This window comes from Felis catus, chromosome B1, assembly GCF_018350175.1.
Source record: "Felis catus isolate Fca126 chromosome B1, F.catus_Fca126_mat1.0, whole genome shotgun sequence".
Taxonomy (NCBI): Eukaryota; Metazoa; Chordata; class Mammalia; order Carnivora; family Felidae; genus Felis; species Felis catus.
This window is the reverse complement of record NC_058371.1, coordinates 132,549,018-132,561,821: the sequence shown is the minus strand read 5'-3', so window position 1 is coordinate 132,561,821 and position 12,804 is coordinate 132,549,018. Positions and strand designations below refer to the sequence as shown.

Here is a 12,804-nt window from a genome sequence, read left to right as displayed (position 1 = left end):
CCAAAGGCAGTGAAAGATGGCTGAAAGATTTAAAGACTGCCCCAAACTTAAAGACATCCTCACTGGTCTTGCTTACTTTTTTTTTTCTTCTTCAAAATCTTTAGAGCAAAAATAAAATCTGATACTTTACATGAGTTATCAAATTTTCTGAATTTCCAGAGTTGAATGTGTTCTATGGATGTATCAACCTGGTAAAGTCATTTCCTGTTTGTTATTTTAAACACCTATGCTTGGGGTTTGGGGTTTTTGTTTTCCTAGAGAAATCCTAAAGTACTGATTGTATTGGTCAGGGTAGGCTAAGCTACTATAAGAAATAGATGCCTCCTCTCCCATTCACTATGTTGTATGATCACTGTCCATTTCCAGAACTTTTTCATCATTTCAAACAGAAACTCTACCAATTACCACATTCCCCTGCTCCTGGTGACCTCTATTCTACTTTCTGTCTCTGAATTTTTCTAATGTAGGTACATCATATTAGTGGAATCATATAATATTTGTCCTTTAGTGCCTGACTTATTTCACTTAGCGTAATGTTTTCAGGATTTATCCATATTGTAGCATGTATCCACATTTCATTCCCTTTGATAAATGAATAATATTCCATTGTATGTATACAACACATTCGTTTATCCATTCATTAGTTGATGAACACATGGGTTGTTTCCACCTTTTGGCTATTGTGACTTTCCCTTTGTTTTTAATCTAAACCTCACTCTATCACTTCTTCCTTTTATTATTTGCACTATAATTTTGAACAAATGAGATTTTGTATTTTCATAGCTGTGGAGAATTTTTTGAGGGAGGGTTGCTACTGTGGGGTTTGTGGAAAGGTTATGCTAGTAACAGAATTTGGGCAATCAACAAACATTTGATGAGAGTCTCCTTTGTAGTGGGTACTAGGAATACAAAGGTGAATTATCATTCACCCAACTCTCAAAGAGCTCAGTTTAGTAGGGGAAACAGGTGTAAGTAAATAATTGCAATGCCAGGTGTCAGGTTTGGAAGGGACCCAATGAAGAGAGGGCCAGCTTTACCTGGAGAGGTCAGAGGAAGTGAAACTTGAGTTAACATTTTGAAGGATGAGGGGAGAATTTAAGGAGGGAAAAAATAGCAGAAGTAAGACCAAGCAAGCCTGTATCTTCTTGGTATTTTTCCCTCTAAAAAGTTAGAGCTCTTGAGGGCTTTACATGTCAATCTGAAGATGATTCTAGCAAGAATGTAGAGAATGGGGTGAGGCGCATAGTACTGGTTGGTGGGAGAATAGGTCAGGAGAGGTTTAAGCAAGAGACAGAGGGGTGAAAAGGCTGCATCCAAGGCATGTGAACTGGGATAGAGGGAAGCTGGCCTGGAGGCAGACAGAAGCCATCAGAATTGTGGACCAATTCCATATGAGGGTTAAGAAAAGGGCCTGTTTTAGGATGAAACCTATGTTTCTGGCTTGATACCATTAACTCAAACAGGGCAAGTAGGTTTCTAGACAAAGAAAAATCTCAGTGCATGGGGCATATGAGTATGAACTATCTGTGGGATATACGGTGGAGCTGGCTGTTATCTGTGGTATCTGCTTGTCTGGACCTCAAGAGAAGGCTAAGAATTCAAGATTCAGGAGTCAGTAGCAACTGAATCTTCTATATTAAATGGCCCAATAGTAGTAAAAAGTCTCTTCCTTTTTTTTTTTTAAATATTTTATTCTTTTTTTTAATGTTTATTTATTGAGAGAGAGGGAGAGGGTGAACACAAGTGGGGGAGGGGCAGAGAGAGAGAGAGAGAGAGAGAGAGAGAATCCTAAGTAGGCTCCACGCTGTCAACATAGACTACAACATGGAGCTCGAACTCACAAACATGAGATCATGACCTAAGCCAAAATCAAGAGTCAGATGCTTAACTGACTGAGCCACTTAGGCACCCATCACTTCCCATTTTAAAGGTGGCCACGAAATTCAAGTAACTATTAGGAAAGATTGTGTTTGTCTTCCTAAACAAAGCCCACAAGTATCTAAGCACAAAAGAACAGGATTCTTTTATGATATAAATGCAGTGAGAATTTGGTCAGGCTATTCACGGTGAAATCCAAATTCATATGGATTTGGGCATTTACACTGTTCTGAAATTTAGACCAACTAGATGTCAGAAGTAGGACATTTTTTCAGATTTGCACCTGTTTCTGGAGCTGTAGACAGGCCTCTTCCAAGCACTTTATGTGCTTTACACATAATATTGTAATTCCCAGAGCAACCCCACAAAGAGGTAGTCTTACCCCATTTTCAGATGAGGAAATGGAGCCTCATGATGTTAGATAAGATCTCACAGTTCTGAGCCCTCATTTGAACACAGCCGACTCCAAAATTCCACATTATTCCTCATTATTCCTCATTGTCATGATCAATGAGTCATGAGCATTCAGTGTATTTCAGATGGGACGGGGTTAGTGTAAGGCAAATGATCCACACTGAGTCCTATAACCATAGAACTGAAATATTCAGGATGAAATGATATGATAGCTGGAATTAGTTTCAAAATTCAGAGGAATGGGTGAAGGTTTAGATGAATCAAAGTTGGCATTGAGTTGATAACTGTTGAAGCTGAGTCAGAGATACATAAGAATATGAGGAGTTCATTATGTCATTCTCTCTTTGTGATTTTTTTTTTTATATATTGCAAAATAAAAAGGTTTTGGAAGTATGTGAATAAGACAGTTGCAACAATGACATTTTTTTCACAGTTATTTATGTTTGAGACACCTTTGGTGTTTTGGATTCTCCATCTCAGAGTTCCCCTATATTCATATCAGTGCCACTGCCCAGGGGAATATACACTGTTTAGATAAAGTGCTCCAATTTTGGGCTCTGAAATTGAATAAGTGCCTTCTTAAACATGAGAGAAGTTGGATATTGTCTGATTGTCCCCCTCACAGCATGTTCTCCCTAACAGCTGGAGACACTTTATGTACTGAGCATGAGTACCTAAAATGCCAGGCAGGTACTCCCTCTGTAGCTGGGCCAATTGTGGGAAAAGACAACAGCTGATTCTGAAGAATGCTGCCCTTTGGGACATGAGCTCTGTCTTTATTCTTATTTTATCAGCTGTGCTAAACATGGAAGTAGTTGGTTACAAGACAGCAATTATTTTCTAATTGTGGATGTAGCCATTTCTCACCCATCAGAATATAAACAGGTCCCTGTGTCCTCAGACAGACCCTATATACACACCCAGTGGGGGAATTGGATGAAATTTTTAAAGCAATAAGCATTTGAGGAAGTAGACTAACTTAGAAAAAGTCAATGAAATGCATAAAGTATATTAAAATATAAATAAGGGGACTTTGTTTCTTTTTATTTGAAATATTTCATTTGAGGGCTAGAATTAAATTGCGATAGGCCCTTGCAAGTTTAGCTTGAATAAAATTTGATGGGAGTTTGGTTTTTCTATTTATAGGTCGCAATACCATTTGTAAATATTAACTGTGACTATTCCTTAGTGCATAATTGTTTATAAACCATGGGAAAGAGTGAAATCACTGACCAAGTGAGGCAAGACAACAATCTTTCCTGATGATAAAGAGACTAGTAATCCCTACTTATGTGTATACTTTAGGTCTGGCCTCCAAAAGAAATATAACCAAAGAAAGAGTGTGATTGCATCCAGGGCTACTGAGCCTAATATTTGGCTGCCTCTGTGTTATTCTGAGTTGTAATTTTCCATGTCATCTAAATTTGTAATAATTTTTAAATATGATAGAGTTTGAGCGAACAAACATTCTGCTTGCTGCATTTCTTCTGAGTGAGTAATTCCCTGACAACTACCAGATCTTGGCAGAAGCAAACCTGGTCATAAGTCATGCTCCACTTTCCGTGTGTTGAAACCTGTGATGCGTAACACAGTGTCTTTGAATTCCGATGTTGATTTTCCTAAAGGAAATTTGAGAGAAAAAAGAAAAGGAAATGAAATATCCAAATTTAGGAGTAAAATTAATGTATTATTCTAAGACTTAAAAAATACATAAACACTAGTGATGAAGTCATTTTTATGAAGTAAAAGCCTGGATACCGTTTCTCCCTGTTCTCTGTGTGGTGTCATGGTGGCTCCAGTGGCTGTGTGAGTTTCAGTGACTGAAGGGGTTCAACTCTGTGGAATAGGAGTGTGAGGCAGAATGCAGGGGCCAGGTTGGCTGCCATTCATAGCCGACCTAATCTAACTGAGAGGATTGAGAAGTTTGTCTTTTTTGGAAAATACTAAGTCTCTTCCAAGTAACCAGAAATGTGACTTTACCGCACTGTTCATTAATGGGGGTTTTGGATGGCCACCATGTCTGTCTGCTGGCTGAGTCCAAAACTGCGGTAACTGCCTCCAGCAAGCTCACAGAGGGTTATGTCATCCCACTCAGCCAGCCGAACACTTTTTCCATCTGCTAAAATGTGGAACATGGTTGCTGATTTTATTCTTTCTCCAAAGAGAGAGAGAGAAAAGTTGGATGATTGTTGCTTTTAATTTTAAGATGATATGTTAATTAGCATTTTAAAAATCTGTTAAGCTTAGCATGTTTAGTGTAGTCAGTCAGCGTTGAGTTTCTTAAAGGACAAAGATGGGTACAGAGTAGAGAGATTTTATGCCAGCGTGCTAGAAGTTTAATGGATATTCCCCTAGTGAAATGATGGTCCAACCAGCCCTTCTTTTCATCAGGGTGACCTGAAAGGTATCATGTGCCATGTAGTTACATCATGTACTAACGGTTCAGTAATAGGATAATTGCCAGGTTGCGTCCTCCCCCCACACAGGAAGAGGTGATGTGTTTGCACAAGTATTTAATCTGCTCTTCTAGGCTGCCCTCATTTCCTGTTCTCTTCCTAAATTTTTATTAAGCCATTTTCTAATAGGATTGGGAGTTTAGACAATGATCAGATTGTCACCTTGTGATTTGCATATTTGGGGGGACAGTAGAGGTTGATATATTCTAAAGTAAAAGGCACTCCTGCTAAACAATTCCCCAGTTACATTCAGAGCATGCCAAAAAAAAGTGCAGGAGAATCTCCCTTAAAGGTTATGCTATTTATTTTATATGTTTTCTCTGCCATTCGTTATTTGAAAAATAAAATGTCATATTTTTCATTATTTTAAAGGTCTCTGGGGAACAAGACTCATGGAAGAAAGCAACACTAACCGTGAGAAGTATCTTAAAAGTGTTTTACGGGAACTGGCCACATACCTCCTTTTTCTCATAGTCTTATGCATTTGTAAGTAGAACATTTCCTCCTACTAAAAGAAAAGTTTTGAAAATGTTTGACCTGTCAAAACTATAATTGAAGGGAATTGTGTATGCATCAGAGGGGTTAATTCAGAAGTTCTCTGTTTTCAATTTCAATTTAGAATTTAGTAAAGCCCTCCTCTCTCCTCTGGTAAACATTAATTAAAATTCAGCATTATCTGGCCAGTTCATTGCCAGTTGTGACCATTTTCACTATGACACGCATCTCGCAAACTGCCAGACACCAAGAAACCAAGTAAAAGGATTTTTGCATTAGATTTCCTGGTAAATACACAGTCACTATTTTTACATCAATTAATGTAAAGTCTACATAAGAATTATTTTTAGCAAAACGGCTTTCCAAGTGTAACTTTCAGGAAATACAAATAATGTCACCTAATACTGCTTTTATGGATATACATATACATATACATATACATATTTAAAAGTCAAGGATTTTGATGTGTTAAATGTGTTCATTTAGTTCTTAATATCTTCCAAATCTTCAATGAGCACTGGACCTATACTCTAAGGAAACTTACTGCAGACTCACCTCTTTCTTCTTCTCTTCTTTCATATGTCCATGCGTCCTTGGGGAAAGGAGGGGAGTCCAGACTTAGCCAGAAACAAGTCTTAGAAACCATTTGCTTCAGAGTCCAGAAGGTCATAGACAGTGGGTTTTATCTTCTCAATCAAAGAGCACTGAATGATGGGAGTCCTGTCCTGTTCTCTCGAAAGCCTTTTATGAGAACAGACAAGGAAGCAGATTTATGGCAACCGGGACCTCTTACCATACTCCTGGGAAAGGAGTTCATTCTTACCGTGCACACTTAGAAATGCTGAAAAATTAACGCCAATCTTGAAAGGACTCCCCTTCTTTGTATATGGAAAAAAATCAAAATTTAATCAACAGTTTGATAATGCCATTCCTAGTACATTAAAATTGACCACCTTGAATTCAGTTGACTAAGTGCAAAAAGCTTTTTGAATTTATCAGATTTATAAAAAGAATAAAAAAGGTTTCTAAGTTGAACATAAAGGATTGAGGAAACATTTAAGTTTCAGTTGTAATTTTAAGAAATTGAATACTGATTGGGGCGCCTGAGTGGCTCAGTCGGTTGAGCGTCCGACTTCGGCTCAGGTCATGATCTCGCAGTTCATGAGTTTGAGCCCCACATCGGGCTCTGTGCTGACAGCTCAGAGCCTGGAGTCTGCTTTGGATTCTGTGTCTCCCTCTCTCTGCCCCTTTCCCACTCATGCTCTGTCTCTCTCTCTGTGTCTCAGAAAATGAATAAACATTAAAAAAATTAAAAAAAAAAAGAAATTGAATACTGATTTATTTACTATTCCCACACACAGTTTTTATTAATGCTAGTCAGCTCTTGACGAGCTTTAACAGGGAATGACTTCTTTTTATATTTTCTGAGACTTTGCATTTCCAAGTGGGAACTTAAGCAAAAAAGAAGTTATTTAAGCTACAAAGTTTGTATGTGTCAACAACATCCATCTTCTTGGTTTTTTTCTGTTACTTGTTTAGAAAGGAAATGTCATTAATTATTTTTTATTTTTATTTTTTAAGTTTATTTATTTTGAGAGAGAGGGAGAGAGAGAGAGAGGAGAGCGAGAAAACACGAGTGGGGGAGGGGCAGAGGGCGAGAATCCCAAGCAGGCTCCATGCTGCCAGTGCCAGAGCCCGACTCGGGGTTTGAACTCAAAAACAGCGAGATCATAACCTGAACTGAAATCAAGAGTTGGACACTTAACTGACTGAGACACTCAGGCACCCCTGTCATTACTTTTTAAAACATTCTATCTACGATAGAAATGCTGAAAAGCCTGAAAAGATCTATTCATTACAATAAAAGTTGTAAAGGCAGAGATGTGGTATCTTTAACTTTTATGTTCTAAGCTGTTAGAGCTTAGAATATTGAAGGAGATTTTGCTCCCTGCATAGGAGCTTAAATATTAAGCTACAGTGGCCTTAAATATTAACAGGTTGATTGGGATCATTGTTAAGTTTTTTTAAGCATGACATAGACACATACATACATATATGCAAAATGTAAGTATCCCTATAAGTAAGTCTAGGTTTTCTATGCCCACCCCCCGCCCCCATACCAACTGCTTGAGCATCAGAATCACCAAGAGAATTTTTTTTTAAATTGCCGTTTGCCCAGATTTGCTAAATCAGAGCCTTCTAGATGTGTCCCAGAGAAGTGAGTTTTCAGATGCACTGACAAGTTTGGGATCTAGGCCAGATAAATAAACCAAATAGCTAGAGTTTTAGGAAACATGCCTTAAGGCATATAATTAGGGTTCTCTTGTTTATTTTAGAATTTTTAAAGCTTTTTTGTTCTTTTTCACACTAATCACATTTTTTTCTTATACCAGTAGCTACATATTTTACATAGGCAAAGTTTTATTTTCAGAATATTGTAGAATCTCTGGTTAAGAAGGGATCTTAGCAACCATATGATCAAACCTCCACTGAATGCTAAAATTGCACTCCAGCGTTCCTCTCAAGTGGTCAGGCATCCTATGTCTGATTGAGTAACAGTTTCAAGTTAAGGGACTTACTTCTTTTAAATAATTCATTTCATTTTTCTATGGCTATGTTAGAATGTTCTTCCTTATATGAAGCCAAGTCTACCCCTGTCTAACTTCCTCTCTTAGTGCCCCCTCCAGGCCCACCTTTACCAAGTACCTTTACCAAGTTCTCCAGTTTAGCCTATCAGAAGTTTGGAGACAGCCATTCAAGTCTCCCTTAAGTCGCTTCTAGGTTAAACCTTTTCAGTTCCTTTAACTGTTAATCATGTCATTGGCGATATGCCTTTGAGTACCCACATGATAGAAATTCCCCCTGCACATGTTCTGTTTATCAGGTCCCTTTGAAAGTACAGTAGCTCCTGCCTGGGTGGCTCAGTCCATTAAGCATCCAATTCAGCTCAGGTCATGATCTCACAGTTTTGTGAGTTCTAGCCCCGTGTCAGGCTCTGCACAGCTCCGAACCTGCTTGGGATTCTCTCTCCTTCTCTCTCTGCCCCTTCCCCACTTGCACTGTCTCTGTCTCTCTCAAATAAATAAACTTTAAAAGAAACAAAGTATAGTAGGAACCTCATGATGAAAGAATGGAAAAAGTGGGACTATGAGTGTCCTTATTCAGGTACAAAGCTGTGGCTCCTGCGCCCTCCCATCACCTGACCCTTCACGTAAATGATTCCTCAGTCTCTTCCCCCCAAACTATAAATCACTGTGTCCCCCAGCTAGTATTTGAACACTTCTTCCTGGAACATAGTCCTGAAAGGACTTCCCTTTCAGCTCTGTTAAATTCCATCTTATTAGCACCTGCTTATCATTCCAATCTGTTGAAATTATCTTGGATCTGGAGTCATTCATGTCAGTATCAGCTGTTCCTCTTGGCTTCACTGGATCAATAGAGTTGATATCATCCATGTTCTTATCCTGATTAATAATAAATCAAAAAAAGTTTGGTCTAAGAGCATCATCCATTAGTGAAAGCTCTTTGAGTGGAGTTCACTAAATTATATTATCATCTAGGTCAGAATGTTCAAGAAATAGGTTAATAAGAAAGACTTTTTCTTATTAATGCCCGTCTGAATAACTCCATCATTCTTCTGCTATCAGCTGTTGGCCCAATCAAAAAGGAAATGAGATAAGTAGACATGATTTATTCCTAGCAATGCCTTACTGGCTCCTAGTGATTGAACCCTTTCCCTATTGCTCAGAAACCATCTCTTTAATTACTAGTTTTAAAATCTTGCCAACAGTATCAATATCAGATGGCCAATATTATCAAACTCATTACTTTGTGGGTATATGAGAGAATGTACTTAGCCCTATGCCTTGCACATGGGAAGCTCTTGATATGAAATAGATAGGGATCTGGAAGGCAGTTTGACACAGTAGGAAAAGTATAGATTTTTTTTTGCATCAACAGAGGTCTGAGTTCAAATTCCAGCTCCACTACTTATATACTAGGTAAGCTTGAACTAAGTTATTTAACCTTCCTGTATCTGTGAAATACTTATTTTGAAAGATTTTGTGCAGGTTGGGAATAATACACCAAAAGATCCTAGGTACTGTCATGTGAGAATAGTAAAAGCAAAATTCTTCCCAGACATCGTTGACCGCGGCCGAACTCTTTCATCAGTAGGTTCTAAGAAGTATAGGTTCTAATTGTTTGAGCATTTGAGCCTAAGTGTCCCTCAAAGCTTATCTTCCATTTTATCAGTGTTAGTTCTAAGCCCTTGTATCTTTAAAATCAGTCTGCATAAACCCAGAGGAGAGAAATAACATGGGGACTAGGTAATCCTATTTTCTCTGTAATTTAGAATTTATTCTTACTTGAAACCTAAGGTTGCTATGAATCTACCATTAAAATACTTATTTTTATATGGGTTACTGTTATAAATAGTAAGAGTATTTCTTTGTGTGACTTAGATGCTAAAGTTAAGGAAAGGAATAAATATTATTAAAGATGTTTGGAAACGGCAAAAAAAAGTCTTTGGTGAATCTGTGATAAAAATACCTTTGCCTCTTCTTTTTTTCTGCTCCCTCCAGTCTTTAAAGTTTCTCAAATTTCCTATGTTTAGACATTATAATGGAAATCATAAAGAAAAGTTAGTTGAGTTAGCATCATAGAAATGTAGTATTTGTACATGTCACAGAAATAAATAAGATTAAAAGGCAGAAAACAATTGTAAAGAATATTTACAAGAAATATTACAAAGGGTTAATACCTTACCACATTTGTAACCCACAAGTCACTGAGAAAACACCAAGGCCTCAGTAAATATTTTACAGAGTAGAAAATAGAACATATTTTATAGAGTAGAAAATGTAATCAGTTATTGTGAGAAAGTCTTTAACTTTAAACTCACTAGTGTCCAAAGAAGTAATGAAATTGGAGAAATGAACAACATTGTCCTAAAATAGCATGATGTATCCTAGGACAGGAAGAGCCCTTCTAAGAAGTAATCTGTGTGTCTCCATTTCTTTTTCTCTGGAAGAAGATATTCTAGTATTCTAAAAAAATGTTAGTATTCTAAAAAAATTAAAATTAAAAAATGCTTCTTTAAATTTTTTTATTAAAAAAATTTTTTTTCAATATTTATTTATTTTTGAGAGACAGAAAGAGACAGAGCATGAGCAGGGGAGGGGCAGAGAGAGAGGGAGACACAGAATCCAAAGCAAACTCCAGGCTCTGAGCTGTCAGCACAGAGCCTGACACAGGGCTCAAACTCATGAACAGTGAGATCATGACCTGAGCCGAAGTCGGACACTTAACCAACTGAGCCACCCAGGCGCCCCTAAAATTAAAAAATTCTTAAGAAATTAAATGAATAGTATCAAATCAACACATTGTACACCTTAAATTTATACTATATTATATGTCAATTATATCTTAATAAAAAGGAAATGAATATTTTATTTTACTTGTAAAAATCTTGCAAGGATGGTTGTCTAATCAAGATAGTTTTCCTCATTGCAAGAGAATCCATGGAGACTCACTGTTGATAACTAGGTCAGGGAAATCAAAGGCCATGGGTTAATCATCACATTGGTGGGAAGCTAGTTCAATTTCCGGTGACAAACATTCCAACAGCTTCTCACAGCAAACATATTCAGTCCTAAGATCACAGGCTGTAGTCCATGGAAAGTAACTGTTAAAGACTGCCTATGCCCACAAAGCTCTCTGTCCTTTTCAGTAAACTGAACAAAAACCACATGACAAGAAATGTGTATTTATTCTTCTATAAATATAATTTATACATAGTCTGTACTCCATGTGCAAAGCTTTCTCTTCTTTATGTCTTTGTGATAACATTTATTAATACTACATATCTTTCTCTTTTGTTTCAAAAAAAGTAATACGAGCTCAGTATAGTCATTCACAAAAGCACCTGTGTCAGCCTTTATCCCTCAAAGATTTCCATCTCAGTGTTACTTACTATTTCCTTCAAATTTTAACCGAAACTGGATTAAAATATTTGGAGGTTTTAGTAACGTTTTTTCACCTCTCTTGTTTATTCTGTGGTCTCACTTATACTTCTTGAAAGGCCTCACCAAAGTCACTTAGGGACCTTTTTTTTTTCTTTTTTTAGTTTATTTATTTTGAGAGAAAGCACAAGCAAGGGAGGAGCAGAGGCGGGGGGGAGGGGGGGGGAGGAAGGGGGGAAAAGAATCCCAAGCAGGCTCCGCACTGTCAGCGCAAAGCCCAACATGGGGCTCAAACTCACAAACCATGAGATCATGACCTGAGCTGAAATTAAGAGTCAAACACTCAACTGACTGAGCCACCTAGGCACCCCACTTAGGGACCTCTTAATTGCCAAATTTTAGAGCTCTTTTCAGGTTTTTCTGGCATTTGGTCACATGGCATTTGGCTTTCTAGAAGCTTCTCTTTGGCTTCTAGGACTCCCTCTCTTTCTGTGTTTCTCCTTGCTCTATTCACTTTTAGTTTTTTTCCTTATGAAATGTGTTTAGTCAGTGTATTCTCTGCAACTGGATTTGGCTTTCTGTTCGGGGATCTTTTCCACATTCTCAACTGGTACTTGATGCTGGTGACTCCAGGTCCCCCCTAGACCTTGCTCATGAACTACAAACATTGTGCCAACTTCTATCAGGCATCTCCACTGGTGTATCTCCTAGCAATCTCATCCTTAACATTCCTAACCTTGAACCCGTCATCCTCCCCATCCAAACTTGTTTCACTCATGTTCTCTCTGAGTTAATGTGAACATTACCCACATGATGCCTCTCCCCAAAGCTACACGTCATTCTAGATGCTTTCCCTCACTTTTCTCATTTTTCCTCTTTAGTGCCTCTCGAATCTGCCTTCCTTCATACATCACTGTTGTTCCTATTTTAACCTTTATCATCTCTGTCCTGGATTATTCATTTATTCATTCAGTCAACTGTTCAGTAATTTAATTAAAAACAGATTTAGGCCCTGCCCTTAAATGCAGAAGTAATATGAAACAAGACAATCGGGGAGGAGGATTCCCCTACAGACAAGGCCTCTCTGGGATCTAAATTAAGAGTGGGAGCCAGTCAGATGCAGAGAGAACTTTATGAGTGAAGGTTCTGAGGCAGGAAAAAGCTCAGAACATTCCAGAAACTGAAGACAGTTACTAAAGAGGTACTATCAGATAAGGATGGAAAGGTGGTCAGGGGCCAGACCCTATAGGTCTGGTAGGCTTTGTAAGGGGTTTATAGTGGAAAGCTGGGTTTTTTAAGTAGACAAGTGACAAGATTTATTTAAGTTTTAAGATGACTCAGTGACCTTAGACAACATTGTTTAGTATCTAATATCTGGACTTTTAGGACTCCCAGGCACTGCTCCAGATTACGGTCTCTGAAACCAAATTAACCCAGGTCACTCTTCCATTTAACATGCTATAATCCCTCAGTTTCAAGATAAAGTTTAAAATCTTTACATAATAAAGACATTATACAGTCTTTGCTTACCTTCTTCGGACCTGCCACTCCCTATGACTTCTGTTACTTCAACCACACCACACCACTGTGAGTCTCAG

At 37.9% G+C, this 12,804-nt stretch overlaps 1 protein-coding gene across 1 annotated transcript in view; it reads left to right on the top strand.

Moving 5' to 3' along the window:
• The window catches only part of PKD2 (polycystin 2, transient receptor potential cation channel), a 50,608-nt gene that overhangs the window by 3,242 nt on the left and 34,562 nt on the right, over window positions 1–12,804 (top strand). The window contains exon 2 of the mRNA XM_011281830.4: window positions 5,121–5,234. Within this exon, the coding sequence (XP_011280132.2) occupies window positions 5,121–5,234 (114 nt within the window). The remainder of the gene's footprint in view (window positions 1–5,120; window positions 5,235–12,804) is intronic.